Source organism: Tachysurus vachellii, chromosome 7 (assembly GCF_030014155.1).
Source record: "Tachysurus vachellii isolate PV-2020 chromosome 7, HZAU_Pvac_v1, whole genome shotgun sequence".
In the NCBI taxonomy this organism is placed as follows: Eukaryota; Metazoa; Chordata; class Actinopteri; order Siluriformes; family Bagridae; genus Tachysurus; species Tachysurus vachellii.
This window is the reverse complement of record NC_083466.1, coordinates 18,946,387-18,972,940: the sequence shown is the minus strand read 5'-3', so window position 1 is coordinate 18,972,940 and position 26,554 is coordinate 18,946,387. Positions and strand designations below refer to the sequence as shown.

The following is a 26,554-nucleotide window of genomic DNA, read 5'->3' as shown; positions in this document are numbered from 1 at the left end:
TGATCAAAGTTGGTGTGACGAATCATAAAAAACCAAAAAGATCTCTCAGGTACTCTGGCACAAGACCATTAGTTGCTTTATACAGTAGGTTAGTTGTAGTATTTTATACTCAATGAAACGTGACTGGGAGCCAATGCAATGAGGATAAGATAGAGGTGATATGTTCATACTGTATCTTCTGGTTCTAGGACTCTAGCTGCTGTGTTCTCAACTAACCTGAGCTTGTTTATGCACCTACTGGAACATCCAATCAGTACATCCTCACAATAATCTAAACTAGAGGTAACAATTGCATGAACTAGTGTTTCTGCATCCTGCATTGACATCATATTTTTTATCTTAGCAATATTTCTGAGATGAAAGAAGGCTACGCTTGTGGTATTATTTATGTGAGCTTCAAATGAGAGACTGGTATCAATAATCACAACAAGGTCTTTTACTGCTGAAAATGATGTAATAGAAAGACCATCCCGATTAACTTGGCTGCCTGTAGACCTTCTGTATTGTCAGAGTTAAGCAGGAGGAAGTAAGCATCCACTGTCTAATGTCCTTCACACAATCTTCAATCTCAGGTATTGACTAGCGGGTAGTGGGACATCCGATTTACTAAAATATTATATTTTAATGTTTTTGAGGGAGACTTAAACTTAGTCTTAAAGCAATCATCTGTGATATAAATGCGGTTACATATCATTTGTATATTCTAGGAGGTTAAGGCTAATACACATCCAAGGTGCCTAAATCTGCTACAATACCAGCACGATGACAGCATGTGTTATTTTACTGGCCACATTTTAAATATTTTAACAAGATTAAGTCAGTGTCACTGAGGCAAGGAAGAAAAAGATTGTCTCTCAAAATGAGCAAGATTACGCTAAATCAGTGTGATTAGCCTGCATCTGTCATACACCCTCGCATACACAGGAGTGGCATAAAAGAGGCAATAACATCTCAGCCTGTTTAACATTTCTAAAGACATACACAACCTTCCAACAGTGGTTTCAGTCTAGGTTCTAATAGGAAGTTCAGGTCTGTGCAGAATGTCGTGTGCCTTTTAAATAAATGTTTTGCTTCACACCTCTGACCTTGTGAGGCATTGTGAAAGATTCAATGAAGCAGACAGACATGGGGCTGTGTGTCATAGTGCTCATGAGGCCCGCCAGTAATTGTCACCACTGGTGTTGCTGGGAAATTGCTTTAACCTTCATGCCTTCTCCATTGCCACCACTCCGTAAATGTCATCCTATCTGGCTGCTGTCTCTCTCCCCTCTGTTTAAACACTCCTTTTTTCCACACGCTCACCCTATCTCTCCCAAACATTCTGCCTGTCTCACACGCACACACAAACACACACAAACCTACATAGACACTGTGTACATGACAGTCACCTTGCCTACAGTAGCAATCAAGCCCTCTCCTGCTCCTGTTTTCCTCTATCTCCTTTATATCTTCCTCTTCCACTTATTTTCTCACTTTATTTTTGTCCTAACCCGGAAACCCCATATTTTATACTCAGTCAGTCATCACGTGTTACTATAGATGCACAATCTTTTTTCACAATTTCACAATCTTTTTAGGAATTTGGGAACTGTAGGGAGAGGAGGAACCTGGGCTAATTTTTGTTCATGAACTGTAATTTTGGTCTGTTAGTGTAATGTTTGCTGTCTTGAACAGACCTTGAACTTTAATCATGTGTGCAGACTTCTGTACATAGTAAATGTGTATATGAGTAATCTTGAACAGCACGGCATAATAATGAACACTGTGGGAAACAATATATCCAAAATGTATTTACCAGTTTCAGCTGGGTATGTATGAATTACTTTAAAAGGGAATAGGAGGAAATATGCTAAATAAAATCAGTACATGATCTGTACAATTAAATCACAGTGTGATGTGCTCATACACCTTGGGTGGATGCCAGACCACAGTAGAGGCGGTGGTGATATTCGCTTACTGTAGGTGCTTGTTCAGTCCCTTGTCATTTCAAGACTGGGCTACTGCTACTCACTTTTGGCAGGTCTGCCTCTGACCGTCATTCGACCTCAGCAAGTGATTCAGAATGCAGATGTGGAACTTGTTTTCAACCTTCTAATGTTCTCTCACACCACCCGAAAGCTGCACTCCCTTCATTAGCTTCCAGTAGCTAAATAAAAACATCAGCATCAGATAAAACGCTGATGCTTGACTACAAAGCCAAAATGGTCCAGTACACATTTACCTCAAAGCACTTAACACACCTTACACTGCACCATGTTGCCTCAGATCTTCCAGTACTGCTTAAGTGGTCCCTCCACCTCTCAGTGTACCAAGGTTCTACTCTGTTCTAGATGTACGAACATGACATCTAAAGACCTACCTCTGTTGTGCCCAACACTGTTAAATACCTAGAGGAATTGGAAATAATTTCTAACATTGGTGTAAAACTGGTGTGCTGGCAGAATCATAAACAAGATCAGCCCATTTTTTTCTCTGCAGGATTATAGAGGAAGGAGCAGATTGCCATCATACACCTGTTAGTCCCATGTGGCCTTCTGATTACAAAACTTGCATCCAAATCACTAGGAATATGTTAAATGACGTTTGTTGAGGCACGTGTTTGTGTGTGTGTGTGTTTGTGTGTGTGTGTGTGTGTGTGTGTGTGTGAGAGAGAGAGAGAGAGAGAGAGAGAGAGAGAGAGAGAAGTGTGTGACCAGGTCTACCCAGAGACTCACTTGGCTCACTCTGACACACACAACACACACACACACACACACAAAATACACACACACAAAACACACACACACACACACACACACACACTAAAACCACTCTGTGTTAACAGTTTCCTTTAAGGATAAACTGCAAAAGTATATCATCCAACACCTTTCCTAAAGGAGACATGAGAAGGTATTAGTAGATCAAGCAGGAAAAGAAACTAACCAAACCATTCACAAGATAAAAATCTGATCACGAATAAAAAAGAGATTAATGATCGCTTCAGAGAATATTCCTCTGAATTATACTCATACTATAGAAAACCAATTACCCACATGGAATACAGCCATTTTTTGGCAGTCTAAATTGAGTGAGACTTAAATGAAAAATGACCTTGATTCAGAATAAGATGCTATTCAGCCTTTTCCATCTGGCAATGCTGCAGGTCCTGATGGACTTGGCTACAAATTGTACAAAGCTCTCACTAAAAGACTTTCTTTCCATATGCTTAAAACGGTGAATGGTTCAGTAAAAATAGGAGGCTGCATTGATTAATAGAGGCAGCTCGAGTCTTTTTGAGTTACATTGGAACACGGTGTGGCAGGATGATCCTTTATCTCCTGTTACCTTTCATAGCTCTCTGAAGTCATTGGCTATAAGGAATCAGGAGACATCCACATATTCATGGGACATGCTGAACATAAAAAAGGGCCTGGAAAACCACATGAAGCTATACCTATTTATATCACAGGGGGTTTGGAAGCTCTAATCCGATCATCTAAAGGTGTGCATTATTTCTGTATAACAGATCCATCTGTAATGAACGATAGGTTAATATTAATGCACTAGTTTTAATGTGTTATTGTTTCTATAGTAAAAGTCTGTACACAGGGACTTGTAAGGTAGATAATAAGTAAATGTATTTAAAAATGGGTTCATTGAGGGTATCATTGAGACTGTGAAGTTTTTGTTACAAGATTTTTGTTTAATATTTATGGAATGAGTCTTGTGCTTGGCTGTAAGCACAGTCAATCTTGGTAACGATTTCCTTTTGTCTGCATTTTAAAATGACAGGCTATGTGTATGTGTGTGTAAGAGAGAGAGAAAGAGAGAGAGAGAGAGAGAGAGAGAGAGAGAGAGAGAGAGAGAGAGAGAGAGAGAGAGAGAGCGAGGGAGAGAGAGAGAGAGAGAGAGAGAGAGCGAGAGAGAGAGAGAGAGAGAGAGAGAGAGAGAGAGAGAGAGAGAGAGAGAGAGAGAGAGAGAGAGAGAGAGAGAGAGAGAGAGAGAGAGAGAGAGAGAGAGAGAGAGAGAGAGAGAGAGAGAGAGAGAGAGAGAGAGAGAGAGAGAGAGAGAGAGAGAGAGAGAGAGAGAGAGAGAGAGAGAGAGAGAGAGAGAGAGAGAGAGAGAATGACTGTTTATCTCAGATAGCATAGATGAGAACATCCACTAACTTGTCTCTCAGATGATCCACAACATTAAATCTAACTGGAAACTGTTAAATTATTGTGCAATTTATTCATAAATCAAACAACGTAATCCTTGGCTAATAATCACCATAACATTAATTATTAGAATTATAATTCAAGTCACTCAAGGTCAACTTACAAATTCAAACATGCAATAAATAATAAAATAACAGTGAACAACATTAAAACAATATTTAAAACAGTTATCTAACACTTAAACATTTAAGGAGATTTAAGTGCAGCCTAAGATCATGTGGAATGTTTTGATAAGCTCTCTCTAAAATCTATATACCAGATTTAAAACCAAATCTATCTTTTTTTTTAAATGCACATGGGAATGATGTCCTGGGAAGAGATTTGGGAAGATGACTTATCTTAAATCAAAGCTATTGTATGAACACTTGGCAGAAAATGATTCAGTTTAAAAGTATTGCCCAGGCTTTATTACTTACAAAACCAAATTAAGGTAAAATCAATGGCTCTGTGTCTCTACAGTGTGACAGGTGCAATATAGCTGTAAGATTACTATCATACTTATTGTCCTTCTGCTGTGTGCTGCAGGATGATTAGTCTATCATGTTTGAATAGATTTTTCCCCCAAAAGCGTTGAAGAAAAATATCAAGGCAGATACATTTGCAGCAATCTTTGAACATGACATGGCAAATACACTTATTTACAACAGACAGCAGGCTCAAATGGTAAGCAGCACTGCAGCCAAAGTTATTTGTTTTTGCAAGAAAATCTCCAACACGTTTGTTTTTTTTCAGTCAATTATTCAAACAGACTGTTCTTTAGTCAGTTGCTCCATCATTTCAGTGCATTTTTTCAATCCTACTTATGATTACTGGACTCTTCTGTGGAGCTGTTTAAAATGGTGTGGTCATTTCTTCTACTCAGCTTTTCCTCCTCTTTGCAATTAATGTCCTTTGCATTCAGATTGTGTGATCATTATAATTGAAATATAAAAAAAGACATATTTCTTATACATATGCATCAGCTGTAGAACTGGCTGGTGTTAGAATCCCATGCTGATTGGTGCAGAGTGATGCCAGGACAGGAAGTCAAGCTGAACAAATTTATTACATAAGCATTGCAAGAGTGTGTGTGTGTGTGTGTGTGTGTGTGTGTGTGTGTGTGTGTGTGTGTGTGTGTGTGTGTGTGTGTGTGTTTTTACAAAACATGATCGAGTTCATCACAGCTGATGCTTCAGCTAAAGCTGAATCCAGATCACTTGATGGCAGCATGTAAGTGCAAGCGAATTTATATAGCTTAATTACAACAGAGAAATAATTTAATCACAAGACCAAGACATAGTCAAATGTAGATATATTTCAGATGATTAACAAGCAGGACAAAGAATGCAAGCACTAAAGAATGCACTAAACTTAGTAGTCTTAAGAATAATATTAGAGCTAGACGTCTGTGTTATTTATAGCAGTATGTGTGTGATTGGGATCCAGTGTGTGTAATTAGAAGTCTGGTGACCTTGAATAAGGAAATGTCTGTGATTCATAGGAAATGGAGTCTGATTGGCTACGTTGTAATTCTGTTAAGTTGGGAAACTCCTGGAAGTTGAGTTCATGGCCAAAACCAGCAGTGTTTTATAAAGGGCTATATAAAACCTGATCCAGTTCAGACTAGATCCAAGTCAATCAATGTGGTTCTTTAAAGCCTGGTCCAGTTCAATGTGGTTTTATAAAGTATAGCCAGATCTAGTTCAGCATATATATATATATATATATATATGTATATATATATATATATATACATATATTAAAGGCTGATCTTTTTCAGCATTGATCTATAAACCCACATCCAGGTTAGTATGGATTTGTAAAGCCAGATTAATTTCACCATGGATCTACAGTATAAAGGCCAATCCAGTTTAAGTGTGGTACCTACAAAGTCTTTTCAGTCTTGGTCCATAAGTTTGATTGGTTTGATTTAATATGGATCAACACAGTGTATTTTAGTTGAGCATGGATGTATAAAGCACAATCTGTTTGCAAGAACTGTTTCAGTTCAGCATGGATCTGTGAGTTAAGCATCATCTAATTATGTGTGTGGCTCTATACACATTAATTCAACTCTATAACGTGTAATAGAACATCGATCTAGAAAATGTGGTCCCTTCCAACATGGCTCTATAAATCATTAACCAGTTCATTATGGATCTATTAAACCTGATCTAGTTCAGCAAAGCTTAATCCAGATCTGAAAGTTCAAGGTGAAGCAATTTGTGTGGCAGTGTATCAGTCTGATACAATAAGGTCTGGTGCAGTTAACATGGTGCTGTAAAACCTGATCCAGTTCACACTGGCTCTAAAAAACCTGATCCAGTTCACATTGGCTCTAAAAAGCCTGATCCAGTTCACATTGACTCTATAAAGCCTGATCCAGTTCATATGACTCTATAAAGCCTGATCCAGTTCATATGGCTATATAAATCCTGATCCAGTTCACAATGACTCTATAAAGCCTGATCCAGTTCACACTGGCTCTAAAAAGCCTGATCGAGTTCATATGGCTCTATAAAGCCTGTCCAGTTCATATGACTCTATAAAGCCTGATCCAGTTCATATGGCTATATAAATCCTGATCCAGTTCACAATGACTCTATAAAGCCTGATCCAGTTCACACTGGCTCTAAAAAGCCTGATCGAGTTCATATGGCTCTATAAAGCCTGTCCAGTTCATATGGCTCTATAAAGCCTGATCCAGTTCACATTGACTCTATAAAGCCTGATCCAGTTCATATGGCTATATAAATCCTGATCCAGTTCACAATGACTCTATAAAGCCTGATCCAGTTCACACTGGCTCTAAAAAGCCTGATCGAGTTCATATGGCTCTATAAAGCCTGGTCCAGTTCATATGGCTCTATAAATCCTGATCCAGTTCATACTGGCCCTAAAAAGCCTGATCCAGTTTACATTGGCTCCCAAAATCCTGATCTAGTTCATATGGCTCCATAAAGCCTAATCCAGTTCACAAAGGTTTGGAAACTTCTGATACACTTTACATGTATTCTGAAAATTCTGATCCAGTTCATATTGTTTTGGTAAAGTTTGATCCATAAAGACTATAAAGACTGATTTAGTTTACATTGGTTCTACTAAGTCTGATCAAGTGCACAACACTTCGGAATAGTCTGATTCCATTCAGCGAAATAATTTTACCGAACCAAAAACATTGTAAAAGATATATCAACATTGATAAAAAGACAGGACTGTTCTGTTCAATTTTTGCCTCGGGAAAACATATGACCACTACACAAATTATAGAGTACTGTCTGGAAGACAAACTTCACCCACAGGCCATGGAATAAATGTGGTGTAATGTGTGCATTGCACCTTTCAGTACACATGATCAGCAAACTCTATTAACTTCATCCTTGAAGTTCTTAGGAAAAATCCAAGTTTCTGCCTAGCAGTACACAACAAAGAGAAATAATCAAGAAAGCAGCTGAGGAACATTGCATCAAGAGCAAAAAAGAGAATGTAATAGCAAATGACAGAGTAGTCAGGAGGGGAGAGGGGAGAGGAGATAGGCAGGGCAAAAATGGAGGAAGCAGGTCCAGAGGGAGGAAGGTGATTTGGTTGAGGAGTTTCAGCGTTGGTGCACTGCTCATTAAACGGGACAAATCATGCATAACTATGCACACAACTTTGGCTTTGAATTGATTTTTTTTTTTAAGGTAACAGGACTTGCCTGAGGCATGCAATCCATTTAGAGAACAGAAGGAAATGGAGAGAAATAAAGAAAGGGAGGAAAATAGGAGCTCCTCAGTTCACCTTACAAAATAAATGGTTATTGCCTTAAAGTTTCTTTTTTGTGTTGTTCGGGGGGTTTTATATCCGTCAACTTTTTCCTTCTCTACAATGACTGTTGGTCTCACTCACCACTAAAGTTCAAACAGATCACAATCTCTAAAACAGATTTTAAGGGAATAAACGGATTTGATTTCTCTCTCTCTTTCTCTCTCTCTCTCTCTCTCTCTCTCTCTCTCTCACTCACTCACAGTTGACACTGATCACAGAAGATGTACATTTTTATCTGAAATAACCAACACCTGGATAGCCAATAATAAAATAAAAGTGATTTACCCAAACAGACACACTCGGTACTCACAGGGCATGGCAAGTATATACTGTAACAGATATATACTAAAGATTGGACCAAACATTTCTAAAAACATTTCTGTTATTTAAAAGAAAGTGCATTTTCAGCTTCAGAAGAAATGTGTGCTCAAATACAGTAGAGCTGTTTTTTTTTTCCTTTTGGGTACATCAATTGTTTTTACTGTGAAGGAAACAAAGTCTTGAACATTGTCTTGCATGTTCATTAATTTTGATTAATGTTCATCCTCTATCTTGATGCTCATTACTGCAGGGTTTGCTTTGTCTTCTTCACATCTTGTTTAGCTAATGCTTAATGAAAGCATAACACAACTGTTTTGTTTTTTTTATTTTACCAATAACAAAAGAAATTATGGCAAACATCTGCCTGTGCTTAAAGCAAGGGAAGAAAAAATAAAAACACATCATTCCTTGTCCACACTGTATTCTCAGTGTGTGTGTGTGCCCCGTGGTGGCCCCCGCCATGCACAGGCTCCCTACTCAACGTGGGGTGTTTTGTTTTTTTCCGAAAATGTTGGTGAGAGCCTGTGTGAAGCGGGGGCTGGAGGGACCTGGGGAAAGGAGGAAGAGGAGGAAGCAGAGGGGGGTTCTTGTTTTTCAAGCCACTGAGGTTAATTCCTTATTCTTCCTTATCGATTTTTCTTCATCCCCGGAAGCTAAACAAGCTGTTGGAAACACAGACACTAAAGATAGTGTAAAGAGGGCAATAACAAGCAGTGCACAACAATGACAAACCCACTTTCTATAAGCCAGAGAGAATATTCACAGACCTAATACGACAATTCTTTGATCTTGCCAACAGTTTGTCTTTCATACACTTATTGTGTGTTATTGATGCCTTTTTTGTTTCTTTTGTTTTTTCATCTTTTGCAAAAAAAGATAATATCACTGACCTCTTGATGAATTGTCTTTTTTGATCTTGCTTCTTTTCTTTTTTTGATGTTTTTCTCTTAGTTTTTTTCTTACCACAGTAATATTTTTTGAATTTTCTCTTTTCTCTTTTCCCCCCCTCCTTTTTGTCTTAACCCTAGGTCCACTCACAAAAAAACATGATGAATCTACAATGAACCGGCCACGAGACGAAGGTATTTTTGTTGCATGTTTTTCCTTTTTTCTTGTATTTTTTAAGTCTTTTTTGGGGGGGAATAAAAGTCACTTTTCCATATTAGTCAAGTGTAGAAGCATTTTGTTAACCACATACACACACTCACACATACGTGCGCACACACATACACAGACACACACGCGCTTGTGTGTGTGTCTGTGTGAAACCTGAAAGGATGCTTAGATGACTGTGGTGAGCAGTCAGAGACACAACTGGTCCTGGTGTTGAGAATGTGTATTTTTCTAACCTTACAAAATGAGCCTGAGCTGTAGTCCGGCTGTATCACTATTAACAGAATCGGAGGGAAAGGCTTTGAAGCGTAATACTCGAACAAAGTTGTTAAAGCCATGATTTTACAGTCGAGCAACTGTTGCTGGTGTATAGAAGCGTTGGGTACAGCTCAGAGAGATTATAATCACTGAAATGTAAGGCCGACAATAATGAGGACAAATAAGCTGGACTCTGTTCTGCTCTCACAGTGTCAGTGGAGGAAGCTCTGGAGTGGTTTAGCTGTGCTCGAAGTAAATACCACTCTGCAAGTATCAGAAAATCACTGTGTGGCTAGATGAAAAACATCAATAGTGTATCAGCCTTCAAATGTGCACTCAGACACACACACACACACACACACGCCCAGCCTTTAGCACCTGTTTATTTATGTCTTATAAATCTTTTTCTTCTTTTTGGCCTTTGTCTTTAAGAAGTATTATGATGAACTGTGATACTGTTACTGAGAAGGCCTTAATGTTGAAATTCTTCGCCCTGTTCTTGGATTTCCAAAGAGACTCTTTTTCTCTCTTTGCCCTTTTCAGTCTTTCTTTTTACTTTTTTTGTACCAGTTTGTCTTCTTTTTACCTGAAGACATCGACACTGTGGCTAATGTGCTTTTTTCTTTCAATACATGAATAGCAAGTTTGGTCCTAAGGAGGACTGGACAGTGGGTATTAAAATGGCACATTTAAATAATGGTAATAATGGTCTCACATACTCTTCATGCCCCATCTGTATAAAGAGAGGGAGACATTTCTGAAAATAAAAAAATGATTGGTCTGTCTGTCAAGATCTGGAATTGAGAATTACATTTCAGAGACCCAGTGGTAAGCCAGAACATTGAGATGTGTGTACGTTTGCATCATTCTGTGAGAGAATGAATCACAGAGATAGTATGTCCACCTGAGCCCAGCTGATTATCCAAAGAAAAACTAACTGTTTATACAAGCACTGTCAACCACAAATATCCCTCTCTCCCTCCCTCCCTCTCTCTCACTCTTTCTCCTTCACTCATAGACTCTCTTTCTTTAACTGCCTCCCTCTTTTTCTCTCATCTGGTCTTGTATTATGGGGTGTGTGCTGTCTGCTGGGGCTGTCGATGTTAAACCTGTCACCCTGTCTAGCACATCATCACTCCATCTTGCACATCTATATTTTACCCACCACACAGATGCTACAGCAGTGTCAGCTCATCTCACTGCCATTTTCATGTCTCCCGGGGGTTGCTGAGGGATCTCTAACCACAGCTCAAACAGTAGGACTTCTTGGAAGATGTAGGCCATGTCCTATGTTCTATTAGTAATTTCTATAGAAAGGACAAAAAAGTAGAAATGTGTGATTAGGACTGTCAGTTGGTAAATGAAACAGCACAGCACTTGGTATGTAGTGTGGAGTGTTGATTACATTCTGTTCAAGATGTAGTTCAGAATGGGTGGACATACTAAATAACAATAACCATTCACTGCTGTTCATGGAAAATCAAATCAGCTGCATTTTTTGCAAGAAAAAAAGAACGATGACAGCCTGTGTGAGATATGGGAGATCAACAATGGTTATAATTTAGCAGAAGTAATACAAAGCATACAGCAAAAAGAAAGAGAATGACAGCTATATCCAGCTGAAAAAACGGTAATTTGCTAAATTAACATCTGTTTTGTTAGTTTCTAAATTTAAGGCTTTTGTTTATATTTTTCATCCCTTTAATCAGCCCTGCTTCTAGTTAACAGAGGGATTATGGTTGTGTGGAAGGAAATGGAAAAGCTTGTCAATGTGATAATTACAATTGCAGTTTGCCTTTTCGGCCAATAGGGGGATCCAAAATAAGCAACCGTTTCTTTAAATATCACGTTGGCTGTTTGCGGTAATTGCTGCTAAATGGATGTGTTGATCTAATTTGCATTATTGCTTTCACCCATTCAAGCCTATCTAGATCATAGCCTGAAAATCCAGCATGATCACTCATTCAAACTTGCCCCTTTACAGTTTCCAGCAAAAGCACTTGATTCTGTTATGCAATATTAAATTTCATTCACTAAAATGCAATACTGTAAAGAAAATGTTTCAATAAATCAATCAAATGATTGTTTGATGCACACAACAGATTCAGTCTACACATTCTGTTCCCCACAGGGTACAGCATGTAGTATAATACTGTTTACTGTGGTATAATCTACAATTTACTGTTTTATTGTAGAATTTGTTCTATTTTAGAATAAACCATTTTGCCAAGCGTGGCAGGTGCGGTCAGGAGTAAGGATAAAGGAGACATGGGTTTAGAGGGTAGAGCTGCTTGCTTTTTTTATATATATATATTTAATGATACTTTTCAGCACTACTCACCATTCATCAAAAGAAAAGCATATGCAGTGTCCTGCTGCATGATTCATTTCAAATTCAAGTTAAAGTACAAGTTCAAAGACTTGCTTTGCTCCACAGGCCTGTGTCTCACTTAGTCTTGTGGCAGACTACTGACAAAAGAAAGACCCAAAAATATTCTGTCATTAACCACACATAGGTGAACACCATGACTCCTTACCTGTCCCATCCTTCTTTTATGCCCACTTGATTACTAGGAACATCTCCATGGAGTGTTTCCTGCTTATGTATAGAACAGGGTGCTCTGACCCCTCCACCGACTGGGACAACATTGCCCCAGCCCCCTGTCCGATCCACCAGTCTGCATAAAAAAAACACCTGCTTTTAAGTTTGGGTAATTGATGGGGAAGACTCTGTGTGGTGTTATATGTGAATATTGTGATCAGGTGAATGGAATAACCCTTGCAACTGGGCAGTCTGCCTCAGGGATGGTAAGACCTTTTAAGCTCACCTCCAGATCAAATTTATGTCTCCCAGGAACCACCGTCACCAGAGCAAGATGGAATACCTGCCTCCATGGTTTAAAGATGTTGATGTGGAATACTTACAGTGCATAGTTGTTATCTGTTTGCCTTATCTAATGCATCATAGTTGACATCCCCGATTCACAATGTGACTACAGAATGCGCATGCCACCTGGTACAGTAAGTAATTTAAAGCTTGACATGGCCAGTAAATAAGGAAACCTGCTTTCCCAATGTTCTTACAGATGGTTAGCCCTTTTATACAATTATGTTTGGCAGAATGATAGAACTGATAGAATGTAATTTAGTTCTTACCATTTTAATCCCTTATTATTTTATAAGTTCCATAGTTTTATAAAATGAATGTGGTGCCTTGGCCAGTCAAAAAAATCTCTTTCAGGTTTCTGACTCAGGAAATTAATCAGAAGAGAGACACTGCATACATCATGCTGAAATGTTCAGAATGGCACTAGACCTAGTATCACATTGTAGAGTTCACCACAGCAGGAGATTGGTCCTTGCTCCAGCACTACCAGGTTGACAGCTACTCTGGCATCATGAAAAAACTCAGAGTCAGTATGAGCGGGCCGATCTCACTGAGAGTCAGAAACCAAGACCTCCTGGTGATACTACACAGAGGTCTAGCTGATGGTGTACAAGATGGATTTTTTGAGGTTTTCACAACCTTGTGCTGTATGAAGAGCATAACTTTCAGCTGCTGGTTTGTCCTGTGGAGACATCTCAGTTATAGTGAAGTGGAACACATAAGGAGTGCCTTCAACTGCAGTTCCAGAGGGTTGCAGCCTATCAGTCCTTGACCTACCTTTTCCACAGTGTTTCAAAGCTTGATGGTGGGCTTGGTGGAAGGACTCACCTCGATGAAGCATGAGGTCTCTATAGCAGCAAATCTGCCCAGGGTTTTGGCTACTGTGTGACAACCCTGGTAATTGAGGAGAGAAATAAGGATGGAGGAAGCAGTGGTTTAGGGAGCGGAGCATTTTTAGCAATACTTTTCAGCATATCTCCTTCCATTTTATTGTCACTCCCAGTACAAAAGAAGTCCAAAAGCACACATAGCATTATACTGTTCTGTGTCATGTCAAAAGTCTGTGTTCAAACAAAAGTTTAAAAGATACTGCAATATTTATGGGGCCTCAATGTATCAGTCTTGTTTGTCCAACGCATCCCACAGATCTGTAGAATTTGTAGGCCATGTCAACACTTGAAACTCTCTGTCATGGTCCTTAACCCATTCCTGACCAATTTTTGCAGTGTCATTAGGGAAATTAGTGTCACTGCCACTGCCATTAGAGAATACTTTTGCTATAAAGGGGAGAACATGGTCTGAAACAATGTTAGGAAGGTGGTATGTGTTAAGTACATAAATACATACAGTAAATGCCAGGGCATAAGCTTTCCTAGCAGAACATTGCCCAGAACTCTGCCTTCCTAGAGAATATTGTGGTATCATCTCATCCAAGTTGCTTGGATCCTATAGGTGGCCATTTTCTCTGCTTCCAGTACAACAACTAGAACAGACTGTTCACTTATTATATCTTACTCCTTGACAGATGACATTGTAACAAGATTCACGCAATTCACGTCATGTGAATGGTTTTAATGGTATTTGATACATGACTTGGCATGCACATGCAAAAAACATATTCACATCTATGTCCGTGCATTTTATGTGCACATCTAGGAGTAAAAGCTAATTCCCTAGATAGCATGTCAGAGCCAAAACATCTCTGTCAATATCAGAAATACAAATGGAATACAATATGAAAATACAAGACAAATTGTACAATGTTTAGTGAATTATGCACAGCAACATTGAACAGACTGACTAGCTCTGTTTGTACATAGAAGTAACATTAGAGAGCTAAATCCTAAAGCTTCGTAGTTTGAGCAATATTTCTAATAATAATTTGCAAAATAAAATAAATGAAAAGGAAGAGGATTTTGTTTCTCTTGCAACCCCATTTGTGAATCAATTTCCCATACTGGGAACCTCTGCATTAAAGCTTGGTTCTGGATTGTTCTTAATGCTCCCATCCATCCCAACTCTCAATGCAGGGCAAAAACAGACAGCTGCATCGGTTATATTTGCAATTCTGATATTAACTCCACACTACATGAATGCAGCCAAAGAGCACCACCAAAATCAGCTAACATACAGAACAAGACACATCCCTAATCAGAGGCCAGAAGTAAGAGATATACTTTTTTATCCAGTGCTGTGGTCCTTAATTATATATATGATGTTTTTAACTATATAATAGTCTGTGTTATAACTATAGTGTAGAGCTCAACTTGTTTCTTTTATGTAATATAGTGCTGCTATTGGCACTCACATGAATGATTGCACTTGCACTTGCATTACTCCCACTGGGAAGTGCATGTATGTATATGTATCTCACGTACATGTTGCTTTTAATGAGGATGCTGTAGAATTATAGAGAGATCAGACACGTTCTGTTTCCTTTTTCTACTCTAACCTTCTGTGAGGGCTGATGTGTGCTGACTTTAAATGACCACACATGAGGAAGTATACAAAAATGCAATTTGTAATGCTAATCCATGTGCTGGACTGTAAATTACAGATATTTCCCTTTCCTTTTTATTGCTTATGTTAGTAAGAGAACATTTGGCATAATGTAGTATTTCTGGCAAGTTCAGGTGGCCTAGCAATTTGTCCTACTGTGCAATTTTTTTCTCACTTCAGCTTCACATATAAGCTCTATTGGATTGGCTTGTAAATTTTTAATTGGAATATATTTACACTTCCTGTTGATGCTGCATATTTAGTACTTTATTAGTTTCTGTTTAATGAAATAGCAAGTTATCCATCCAGCCATCGATTTTCTACACCACTTATCCGACTGGGTTGTGGGAAACCTGAAATCTATCTAAGGAGTCTCGGGGCACAAAGCAAGGAACACCCTGGACAGAATGGCAGTTTATCACAGGGTGCAATCTTACATCCACTCACACACCCATTCATACACTATGGACAAATTAGAGATGTCTTTGGACTGGAGGAGGAAACTGGAGTAGCTGGAAGAAACCCCTAAAGCGCAGTAAGAACAGACAAACCCCAAACACACATGGAAGAGATGGAATAGCTCTTAATGTGCACTTAAACAGCCTGTAGCCGTTTGGCTCATGACGACAGTTTTAGCATGCTAACCTTTAAAGCAGCCTACGTTTCTGTGGATCGACGTATGTAACAAGTATGTGTATGCACTAAAGAAACCTTAAGACAGTTATAAACTGCTATGAAATCCTAAATAATACTATCAGTTTTATCCATAATCTTGAGTTCACCTGGAATTTTATGACATTTAACATGAGATATATGCACATTATAAGTGATTTTATTTACAGATCAAAATGCAATGCTCTATGTTAAGATTACTGTATTTTCATTGCTCTGTGTATTTCATTTTATTAGTCTTTACAGTGCTCATCAAAGGCTTGTCAAGAAACGAAAAAAAAAAATTAAACAAATTATTCTCAGCATTCTGATGGACGCAGTCTGTTTAAAGGCTTTTGTCCAAGTTTCAGTTTCAGTTGGCCATTTGTTTTTTCCGCTGCATTTATTGAGGCTATCACTGTATTTAACATCTCACATTTAACACTAACAGTGTGCAGGAAACTAATATTTTATATATATATGCATTTAGGGGTTGCCTTTATGACTGACACAAAAAAGTTTTCTTTGTGGGAGTAGTTTATTTTCTAACAATAAACCATGCAGCACAGTTGAGTGTAGATGTGAGAAACCATAGGATGCAGCCACCTCCTTAATACAAAAAAACTGTTCAGCTTTGGTTAAAAGCTTTGACTCTGCTTGTTTACTTCTTACACTTTGTGGAGAGAGGGCCTATGGAGAAGTGCACTTTCCAGAGATTGTTTGGGCTTATTTGAGATAGTGTCTTCTCAGGGGAATATCATCACATAAATGCAAGTTAAACAGTGTGTGAACAAAGTTAAATATTAGTGAGATTATCTAGTTGTTTGATAGCCCAGTGGTGTCCAGTGTTCTTAAAGAACAGCTGATACTGACAAGGATTGATTTAATTCAAGGGTTTCTGCTCTGATAAAAGGGTGAGACTGCCTAGCTATCCACTAACATTAGCTACAGTATGCCAGTTCCTAAGAGTAGTTTACAAAGTCACAAAGCTATGCTCAAAGCTCAGACTTAGCAGCTAACAACAAGCAAATTAATGCACTGAATGCATTTAATAAACCATTTCTTTTAAGGAAACCTGAGTGACAGGAGACAGGAGTTACAGTAGCTGTTCATGTCTCTTCACACACAAATCATCATAAAATATCAGCAATATCTCAAACTACATTTACGAGATGCTATTAGAAGATAATTTGGAGTTTACCCAGAAGGTCTTACATAAAAAGAGGAAATCTGTGTCATTATGTGGCACAAATAAACAGTCTTTATCATGATATCTTTGTGGACAGAGCAACTTCCCCTACTGGTACTTCACCAACGAAAAGTCAGTATAGGAAAGCAGTGTGTGAAAACAAAACATGAACTTCAGTAGCTAATTACTATAGAAACCTGCAGATTGGATGGCAGGGATATTAGAGAGGGAAATAAGAATAAAAGAGGAGGTTTGTTGGCAAAGAATGGGTTAAGCTGTTGAAAGAACTATCAGGTAGTCTATTGTGTGTGTGTGTGTGTGTGTGTGTGTGTGTGCAGGGTAATCAGCAGGCTGTCAACCCCTGGCTGCATCTGCACCAGCTACAGGGCTGTCAGCATCTTGCCCACATTACCCTCTCTCTCTCTCTCTCTCTCTCTCTCTCTCTCTCTCTCTCACACACACACACACACACACACACACACACACAGCAGTTAAAAGCTGACAGACCCTATTTCAAATGAATTGAACATAGAAAATCAGAGAGCAAGCAAGAGAGAGAGAGAGAGAGAGAGAGAGAGAGAGAGAGAGAGAGAGGAGGGGTAAATATATGAGGATCAGACTTAGGGGGAGGAGATGGATATATACAGAGAGAGGTAATTGCTGAGCAAGCATTAATCAAACCTTAATGAGACTGGAATTTAATGGACTGCATTAAATTCATTAGAGCACTTTTTAATCTTACCAGAAACTTGGCTTGGGTTTATAAATGAACCTTGAAATGATATTAAAATAGTATACATTGTCCATTTCCAAGCAGTATACTTAAAAATATCGATAGGGAATGTATCAAATATATGAAAATGTATGTCTAATCAATTCCTAGTGCTTTCTTAGACAGTCTTGATCCATTTTATTCCCATTGGTCCGTTCTTATCCACATCGGCTTTGAGAACTTTGCTTCTCATTGCTAATATTAATTGAAATAAGTTGAGATTTTTCAAAGAGAATAAGCAATAAGATGTTAAGAAAATGTGAAACATAATCTTAAATCCAGTTCCTTCTTAGAGCTGGAGAATCATTTGGGCCAAATGAAAGTTTTAAGCGCTGTCAGACTGTCTGCTTCCTCATTTCCTTCTGTGAATTTGAATCATGTGCAGAAAGAGGATTGGAAAAAAAGCTACTGTCAGTTTTGAATTTCCAGGTTCTTAACTGGATGATAAAGTCAGGCACTGATATAAGATATGTGTCCATGTCTATCTGTCTGAATTTAAGTGTTCATGCCTTACCAGTTTCTATCAGTATATTTGGAAATTTAAACAGAATGTCTCACACTGCAGGAAAAAAAGTACTTTACAGAATACTTTCAGCCGAGTTTGATCCAAAATACCCCAAGCCTTTAAAAATATAAGGTAAACCTACATATCCTATTATACTTTAACACCCAGCTTAAGTAATATAGCCAGTTGAAGATGGTCCAAGTGCCAGGCTACATCTCTATTATATGGATTACTTAGTGGTGCAAACATTAGCCTCATAATACATGGCCTGGAAGTTTACATAACAACAAATTCCAGTTTCACTGGAAGTTGCCAGCATTGAAAAACTAAAAGTAAAATTACTATTTCAATATTTTCAAATGGGCAAGTAAAATTATTAAAATTCATTTACATTATATTATGTCATCTTTACATTATAAACTGGATTTGGTGTCAAAAAATGACTTGTCAACTAAAGTATCCTTTGTGTAATTATCTTAAACTAATTTATTATTATCCTGAAAAAAAAAAACACCACTAGTATCTCTTTATCAAGGTTTAATTTGAATTACAAGTAATAACATTGGCCATAAAAGCATCTACATGAGCCTTCACTCTAGTCTTATCTCCTCTGTTAAACTTGTTACTTAAAAATGGTATTTTGACTGATGATGGCATTTGATGACAAGCCATTAATCACCGCTCTTGATTCAACTCGCATGTACTTTAGTGCTAAAGTACATTTTGCAAAATTTGCAAAACTTTGTCTGCTGGCATCTCTACAATGTTGTTGATAGATCATGTGCTTAATTTGAAAGTTGGTATTTATACTGATTACAAAAAGGGACACTGGAAGGTGTTTTTCCATTGGGGCCACTGAAATTTTAAGAACTATATCATACAATGGTATGTGCTATGACCATAAGAACTTATTATGCTTTTAAGACATCTCAGGTGTTGGTTACAATCATATATACCACATGTAACATGAGCCAAAGATTTAAATTAATGCGCTCATTTCAATACATTAGGATGTTGAATAGTACACATTATCAGTTTGTACAAAGTACATAGTACAAACCTAAAAATTATGTTTTTGTATATACTGTATATTATATTATGTCTCTATTCTTTTTATATATTTGCATTTTCTTACTCTTTGCTGCTGTAACAGTGAAATTTCCCCATTGTGGGTCAAATAAAGGTATGTCTTATCTTATCTTATCTTATCTTATCTTATCTTATCTTATCTTATCTTATCTTATCTTAATACACATTGGTTGAGCAATGAGAAGAATCTAATGATCGGTCGTGCAAAGGTTTCTGTAAGCTATAGTTATTTAATACTGTATGTATGGGAAGACGCTCAAATGTAGATGCATTGTGAGTCAGTACATTTCCAGACACAAATGTTAGTTTCTGTTATTTTATTACTATTGTGTATCTTGATTTTGGCACACAAAGAACTCTGTCCTAAAGTTTTAAAATTTCAAGACGTTCAATCAAGTAGTTAAAAACAACTGCTGTTCATTCATTTAAAAAAATAATAATAATTGTTGGCAAATCACTGTAGTGTAAAAGAAATCCTATCTCTGAGATTCAAACTCAAAAACGTCTCGAAATACTATTTTTATAGTATTTTTAATACTGTAAATTTATACTCAAATATTATATCTTTGTTTATCTATATTAGCAGTTGTAGATCTGTTTGCAGTTTGCAGAAATACTAGCAGAAGGTGTTGCTACATATCCTCCGCACCACTGCTTTCAATGCCCATGTTATAAACTGATTTTATTTGAGTGATTTTATGCATAACTTAACACCAGCAACATAATCAAAGTATGACATTCACTGCATGAGGAAAAACACACTTAGCTAAAATGCTAGCAATTAAAAACTTTTTTTAACTGGCTCCTATTCAACATGATCTATACAGAAAGCTAGAACACTTATAATAATAACAAAACGAAAGAATAATAACATAACAACAGCATAAACGTTTGTTCTCTTGTCTGTTTTGTCACCATAATCAAGTAAACAAGAATCAGTGGTAAAGAAGTGAGAGAGTGCAGGGTGAAAAGAGGATTGCCGCATGAGAGAGAAAAATCTCTCAATGACTAGTGGAGAACCATCGGCAATGTATCTTTTGTTTCTGGGTACGATGTGCATAAGCAAGGCAGGGCAGTCATTTCCGTGTCATTTTTATAGTCAAAATCAACTTAATTTTTAGCAATACCTATAGCTAATTCAAGGTATTCTAGAAAGAAATGGAGGGGAGAAAAAAGTGGGGAGGACGGGAGAAGAGAGACATGGAAATGCTCTGAATGATGTCATGAATGCAGCAAATAAGGCAGAGAAGGAGAGAGGAGTGGAGTGACAGAAGAGCACAAGATGAAAGAGAGATAAGGGAATGCTCAGAGTGCTAAAAGAGGAGGGGGAGTTGTTGGAAGTATGGGGTTTGGGGAGGGAGAGAAGGAGAGTATATGGTTTATTAAAGAAATAGAAAGAACACTGTGCTAGCTATCTTGAGATTTTAGACGACTTTAGATGAAGTCCCTTAATGAGAGGCCAGAGACACACATACGCCGAAAGTACCAGCTAGTAGAAAAGAATAAGTAGAAGAAAGGGATCAGAGGAAAAGTGGGTGAAAGATGAGGAGGAATGAACAGTGCGAGCTAGAATAGTGCAGTTGTTTCTGATGATGCTATTATGAGGCCATCATATGGAGAGCAAATGAAGACCTTTATTTAGGACCGAATTACATACTAGTTTTCTTTATTTGTCATATTGTGCTTGCGCTCTCTCTTTTTCCTGGAGAAAACTGGGTGCCTTGTAATTTTATTTACATACTGGAAAATGTAAACAGAATTAAATCTCAGTCATTTCCTGTTCTAAATAAGGAATATAAATAAGGTTTAAGACGCTTTCATGTATATACTTACCATACACTTTGATCTGAACACCTATTTACCTGCTTTCTAGTTGGTGATTTAGTGCCCATGATTCATGAGCCTCAGACTCATGTTCTTGTTGAACAGGAGAAGAAACCAATATGGCCTTCTGCTGTTGTAGCTCATCCATGTCATGGCTCAATGTTTTGTGCCTTCTGCTCATCAAAGTTGTAAAGTGTGATTATCTGAGTTACTGTAGACTTCCTGTCAGCTCAGACCAGTCTGGTCATTTCTCTCTGATCTCTCTCCTCAACAAAGCATTTCTGCCCACAGAACTTTCACTCACGGTGAAATGTTTTTTTGTTTTCCCAATCTCTAAAAACTCATGTTTGAAAATCCCAATGAGATCAGCAGTTTATAAAATACTCACCCAGCTTATTTGGCACCAACAACTATGACATGGTTAGAGTGAAAGAGATCATACTTTAACAAGAACTGAAGCTTTCGACCAGGTCTACAGGTATTCCTATTAAAGTATACAGTGGGATTTAGTTTCATTTGTTGATTCAAATTCAAATTATTCTGTTGTTCATTTATGTTCAATTATAATAATACAAAGCCGAGCATAAGAAATTAATACACACAAAATTGCATATTTGTATTAAATGATTTGTATATATATATATATTTTTTTTTTTTAAAAAAAGCTTTGTGGAATTGAAAACGTTAATATTTGTAATAAATTGAGTAAATTCACTTCAAATACACACATTTTTATGGGTGTATTTATTTTGTGAAATAAGGAATTTTCATGGATTTAGTCAGTACATTGATGCATCATGCTCAGCCTCTGTGTCAATGGGAGTGGATCAAAGTAAAAATGAACTCTTATATGAGCTATAAAGTACTTCACTCCCACCAGCCTCAAGCACAGAGAACTGTTTAAAAGAAAATGTACTGCAGAGGTTGATTCACCTTGTAATTTTGTTCAATACCGGGTCACATGTCAGTACTAACTATTTGTTCTCCTACTTTTGGCAGTAAATGAAAATACATTTAAATTCAACCTAAGGCACAGACACACATGTTTGCAATCTGAACCTGTTATCCGTTGCACATGTACATCAGAAACGAAATAAAGAGATATGGATATTTAATTATTTCTAATTAATTATTAATAATTAAACAATAACGGCCTATATAAGGGGGCAACAAGTAATAATATATTATTAAAGATGCAGCTCGTATTGAGGATTATGCTGATACAACTGTGGGCAACATTAAAACATTAAACATTAAACATCACAATAGTCAATAGACCATAAAAATGTCAGGTTTTTACAAGTTAAATAAATGAAGCCACTTTAAATCTTTAAGTCTTACATGAGAGAGTACAGATGAAATAAGGTAATTAGTAAAATGTATTCAGGAGGAAGACAAGTGGGCAAGTCTGATGGCATAAGGTAGAAGAGAAACTTTATTTGTCTGATACGTAAGTGGATGCACTAGTTTCATTAGCCTGATGACAGAAATGCAGAAAAGTCTCAGCTGTTGTGTGAGAGGGCAAAAAAAAAAAATGCTTATTGGTGGAGCCTTATCCTTAGAGTTGCACTAAATTGTATAAAATGTTGTCACTATTTTAATGTATCCTATCATGGGTATTAATATGTGAAAAGTGACACTACAACAGCTTTGTCAAATTATATTTAAAAATTGCATTGGAAAAAAGTTTCCTATATGCAAATACAGGTTTTTAGATATGTTAATGTGCAGTTTAAAGAACTTTGGGTTGCTATTTTAATCCAACTGCTGAGTTACACATATTGGGTAGTTTAATTGGGTTATTTGTTGGTGACAATCCAACATGCTGGTTTATATTGTCCAGTCTCACAAAGTGTAACAACAACATTAGAGCTTCTTAAGCATATTTTCAGTGGTTGAAGGCAAAATATTTTTTGCCTCTGTGACATACCAAGCCTTTCTTGTGTTTAGCATTACTTTGTTATGCTAAAAAATGCATTAACTCTCAGCCCTAGTGGATTCCAGATCTGCAGTCAGCCTGATCCACAGTCAGCTAGTGGAAGAATTACAGCTACCCACTGTCCCACTATGTGACACCTATGAAAATTACGGCTGTGGACAATCGACCCCTTAGGGAATGGATTTACCATGCATCAAACTGTACACATCATGCTGCAAAAAAGGATTGTTTTATGTGAAGGAGCTGGTACTATTTATTATTCAATTACCTTCAAATTCCATTATATTAGGATTTCCCTTGCTTCACATCCATAACACCTAAATCTCCTGGCAAGACATGGAACTCTCTCATTGGACTCCACAGTGGCAAAAACATTGCTTTTTCTAACCCATCACTCGACCATGTTATGCCACAACCATGGAAAGCCCTGACCCACTGAGGACCTTGGAAATACCTGTTGAATATCACAACCTACTCAAGGTTTTCAATAAAGACTGCGCTAATAAACTGCCTTCACATTGTCTATGTGACTGAGCTATAGATTTACTCCCTAACACCTCACTTCCCAAAAGCAATAGAAGATTGAGTAAGAGCTGGCAGCCGGATTCATTCGTCCCTCTACATCACCCACTGCCGCCGGATTCCTCTTCATTGAAAAGAAAGATGGTGGTCTGAGACCCTGCATTGATTACAGAGGACTGAACTCCATCACTGTTTGCTAATCTTACCCCCTGCCATTATTTACTTTTGCCTTGGAACAACTTTGTGAAGCAAATTTATTATCCAAGTTGGACTTAAGGATGGCCAATAATCTTATGAGAATATGGGAGGAGGATGAATGGAAAACAGCATTTCACACCACTAGGGGGCACTATGCATATTGGATAATGCCATATGGCCTGACCAATGTACACTGTACACTGACAACATCCTGATTTAATACAATTCTTAAGAAGACCATGTCTCTCAAGTACACCAGGTATTGTCCGACTCCAACATCAATAATACGTCAAGGTAGAAAAATGTCATTATTTCCTTCCTGGGTCATAAGCAGACAGGGAGTTGCACAATGCAGAAGAGCAAGGTACAGGAAGTGACAGAATGGCCAGTCTAATGGTTAAGACTAATGGATGAACATCTTAACTAGGACCTTGGCTGATATCTAAGATCATAATGCAGCCAGGAACCACACATATGGAGCGACTTCCTCCCAATGGAAGAATATGCTCAAAACTCTCTGCTCCACTCTTCCACAGGCCTCACCCCCTTTCAATGTGTGCTGGGTTTGCCCATTCCCTTGGTCTAGGGATCCGATGGATGTGTCAGCTCTGGATGGTTTACAGCCCACATACATTTTCAGCTGGCTATTTGGCACCAGCGCCTGTAGGCTGACTGCCGTAGACAACCTCACCCACACTACCAACCTGGCCAGACAGCATTGCTCTCAACAAGGAATCTGAAGCCCAAATCATTTTAGTAAACTCAGATCTAGATTGGGACTGTTTAAATTCCTGCAACAAGTTAGCCACATTACATATTCGAGATATGCTTCAGTTCATCTTAAAGTATGATCTCTTTCACTTTAACCATGTCATGGTTGTTGGTGCCAGATAAGCTGGGTGAGTATAAACTGCTGATCTCATTGAGATTTTCAAACATAACAGTTTTTAGAGATTGGAAAAACATCTTGTGAGTGAAAGTTCTGTGGGCAGAAATGCTTTGTTGAGGAGAGAGATCAGAGAGAAATGACCAGACTGGTCTGAGCTGACAGGAAGTCTACAGTAACTCAGATAATCGCACTTTACAACTGTGGTGAGCAGAATGCACAAAACATTGAGCCATGACATGGATGAGCTACAACAGCAGAAGACCACATTGGTTTCTTCTCCTGTTCAACAAGAACAAGAATCTGAGGCTCATGAATCATTGGCACCGAATCTCCAACTAGAAAGGAGGTGTATAGGTGTTCAAATCAAAGTGTATGGTGAGTTTTCCTGTTGCTAAAATCCTTATATAGAGCAGGCCATGACTGAGATTTAATTATGTCTACATTTCCCAGTATGTAATCTAAATTACAAAGCATCCAGTTTTCTCCACCACCTCTACAACTATGAAGGAAGGCCTTAGTTTTGGGTTACTGGGTGGGCTGTGTTTAACCCAACATGTTGTAGAGTAAAGTAGATGTGCTGTCACATACAGGGTTTGGTGACTTTTATATTAATTGCATATTTCTTGAGATTGTATTCTTAGGGAAAAGTAAGCACTTCTCTTCCTTTTTCTTGTTGTCTGATGATTTTTCTGTGAAACTGCCACATCAAGAAATTCCTTATTCATTAGAGAATATAAAATGCTTTGTGTGACTTTAAAGGAAGGTGAATTCCAGGCATGCTCTGAAAAAATGATCAGCTATGAATAGATGATTTTAAAAAGTGTCATCTCCTGAGGAGCACAGTGTCTACAAGAGTTCATTCCAACTCCACACAAAACCCATTAATTTCACTGATGAGCTCTTTACAAAGAAATCTACCGAAGTAGTGAAGTCAGGTTTAGAGAATGAGTTCAGGTGCCTGTGGGTTAGACGTTCAAAGGCCAGAAGTTGAAAGACAGAGTTCGAGTTTTAGTGGAACAAAGTGCCAGTAGACTGACTGAAGCTAGGAGGGGAGACTCAAAGACTTAATAAAAGAGAGAGTAAACACAGTTTCCAAATGTTAGAATTGTCTTTAAACTATAGAGCAATTAGAAAATGTACCACAAATAGGTATTGATATGAAAATGACATTGATTAAATGTTTCATCTTCTCTGGAAAATGATTTTTCTTCAAGCACAAATACCACAACCACAACTGATTTGCAAATTGTATACCCATTCGGTATATCCAGTAACTGAACAACACCCAATAACAATGACCATGGAGCTCGACAGCATAAGAAATAGATTCATCCAGTCCACAGTCTCACTTCACCAAGAGCCCATTGTGTTGTAGAAGCATTTTAATGGGATGAGGGGAGGGTGGAGAACAGAGAAAAAAGAATGTCAAGCAAGAATGGCTGTGTCCAATGGATTTGGAACTAATTAAGTTCACACAAGAGATAGAAACTCCACAGTCGAAAAACTACTGCCGCCAAACAGGGACCCCCACCCCCACCCCCCCACCCCCCCCACACACACAAACAAACACAGAGCAATAAACACAAGTTTGTCTCTAATCAATCCAGTATCTGTGTTCTGCATGAAAGGATCAGCAGTGATGAGGCTTTACAGTCCTTGTATCTTTCTCTCCATAAATCCCTTCGTCTTGTTCTCTTCCCCTCCTTCCATCTGATTCTGTACCTCACTCTACATCTGGCCCTTCGTTCTCCATCCCTCTGGCACTACTTGCCTCCCCTCCTCTAGCCCTTCACACCGTATTCCTCTGGTCCCTTGGTAAAATAAATAAAAATAACAACAAGAACAAGAACAAGAACAACAACAACAACAACAATAATAATAATAATAATAATAATAATAATAATAATAATAAT

General features: G+C 37.9%; 1 protein-coding gene across 2 annotated transcripts in view; it reads left to right on the top strand.

Annotated features, from left to right (window-relative positions):
* Nucleotides 1-26,554, top strand: part of nlgn2a (neuroligin 2a) — a 166,090-nt gene that overhangs the window by 86,334 nt on the left and 53,202 nt on the right. The window contains exon 3 of one of the 2 annotated variants that reach the window (XM_060874776.1): nucleotides 9,335-9,388. The exons of the other annotated variant lie outside the window; for it this stretch is intronic. Coding sequence (XP_060730759.1) covers nucleotides 9,335-9,388 — 54 coding nt within the window. The remainder of the gene's footprint in view (nucleotides 1-9,334; nucleotides 9,389-26,554) is intronic. 2 annotated transcript variants of the gene reach the window in all.